Genomic DNA, 1828 nt, shown 5'->3' with positions numbered 1-1828 from the left:
GGGCAGAGAGAGTTCGTCCTTAGGCCTCGGCAAAGTCAAGGTCCTGGGGAAGTCTCTCCTGAGGCTCATCTCTTCAGAAAATCCAATATGAAAGGAGTCAGCCTTTCACTCACCACCTCTCAGGTCCAAAGAAAGAAAGGTCAATAGAACTCACTCAGGAAGTTGTCACTCCCTTTTAAAGACACTTTCTTTTGGGTCACTTCCTGTGTCTTCCCCTAATTTTTATGTGGACAAATCATAGTCTAATAGCCTTTCTTAGGACTGCCCAGGAGGCAGTGAGTCAATTCTGATTCATCACCCACTATCGCACACGTGGGTCACAAACCTCCCACTGAATGATTAAATGGGATGTTTAGACGTTTGGAGATTAGATCTAAAAATGGGCAGATCTTCCTACTCAACTTTTAAGTAGGGAGTTTACACTTTTGATGATTAAATCTAAAAATAAGCAGGGGTTATAATTTAATCTTCACAATCAGGGGAGAGTTAATTAATTTCATTTCCACAATCAGGGGAGAGTTAAATTTAATCTTCACAGTACACCTAGGTGCAAAGGGGTTGTTTTTCATCTTAATTCATATATTCTCTTAAGAGTAATAAGTGTCCCCTAATTCTGAAACATCAAAATTTCTGAAGAACCTGAACATATAAGTAACACAAAGAACAGTAGAGCTATCCAAGGTAGGTTCAAGTAGGCTGCAGCACACTTCCAAATATATTCTTGGCAGGTGTATGCTTCTAAATTTTAACTCTAGTTGGTTCTATAAAGATCTTGCCTACACATTGAAGCAATGAGGGGATGCTCTCTGCACACACCCAATACCTAGCCATTAAAGAAGTCAGAATCTCTTTTCTTGAATACTTATCTGAACAACTCCACTGGAATGGAAGATCTGACTCAGGAACCTCTTTTTAAGAGAACTTTTACAGCCTCTTTTACCTCCTTGTTCCTCAGACTGTAAATCAGAGGGTTCAGCATGGGTATCACAATACCATAAAAGACAGAGGATAACTTATCATTCTCTTCTGTTTCACTGGATGACGGCTGTAAATACATGTAAGAGAGAGTGCCATAGAAAATGGTGACAGCAATGAAGTGGGAGGCACAAGTTGAGAAGGCTTTGTGTCTCCCTGTGGCTGAGGGTATCCTCAGTATGGCAGCCAGAATGTAAATATAGGAGAAGAAAACAACCAGCAAGGTACTTGACAAGTTAAAGCCCACAAAAATGATTAACAACATGACATTGAAATAAATATTAGAACAGGAAAGTGTCAGGATTGGGGGCAAATCACAAAAGAAATGATTGATTATGTTGGAATTGCAGAAGGACAGTGAAAAAAGAAAGCCTATATTTGTGGTGGCATTCAGAGAACCCATGAGAAAGGATCCAGTGACCAGGAAGATACAGACCCTCTGAGACATGACAACTGAATAACGGAGTGGGTTGCAGATCGCCACATAACGATCTACAGCCATGGCAGCCAGAAGATATAATTCACTTGTGACAAATATGCCATAAACATATAATTGCATCACACACCCAGAGAATGAGATAGATTTGTCTGAGACCAGGAAGTTTAGTAATGTTTTGGGAGTGATGGAAGAGGTGTAAAAGAGATCAGCCACAGCCAAGTTTTGGAGGAAAAAGTACATGGGAGTGTGAAGGCGGGCATCAAACTTGATGAGCAGAATCATTCCAATATTGCCCACTAGAGAAGTCATGTAAATGACCAGAAACACTAGAAAGAGGACATACTGTAGTTCTTGTCGAACTGCAAATCCCAATAGAATAAATTCAGTTATTCTGGTGTTATTTCTGTGGGTCAT

General features: G+C 40.2%; 1 protein-coding gene across 1 annotated transcript; it reads right to left on the bottom strand.

Moving 5' to 3' along the window:
• Positions 1–898: 898 nt before the first annotated feature.
• Positions 899–1828, bottom strand: LOC100024868 (putative olfactory receptor 5AK3). The gene has a single exon (XM_001375953.3). The coding sequence runs from the start codon at positions 1826–1828 to the stop codon at positions 899–901; it is 930 nt and encodes a 309-aa protein (XP_001375990.3).

This window comes from Monodelphis domestica, chromosome 6 (assembly GCF_027887165.1).
Source record: "Monodelphis domestica isolate mMonDom1 chromosome 6, mMonDom1.pri, whole genome shotgun sequence".
Classification (NCBI taxonomy): domain Eukaryota; kingdom Metazoa; phylum Chordata; class Mammalia; order Didelphimorphia; family Didelphidae; genus Monodelphis; species Monodelphis domestica.
Note: the sequence above shows the minus strand (reverse complement) of the source record. Positions and strands in the feature narration are given on the sequence as shown.

Bases quoted from the DNA above. Each gene is read 5' to 3' on its own strand.
- LOC100024868 (XM_001375953.3), bottom strand. From the start codon at position 1,828: ATGACCCACAGAAATAACACCAGAATAACTGAATTTATTCTATTGGGA.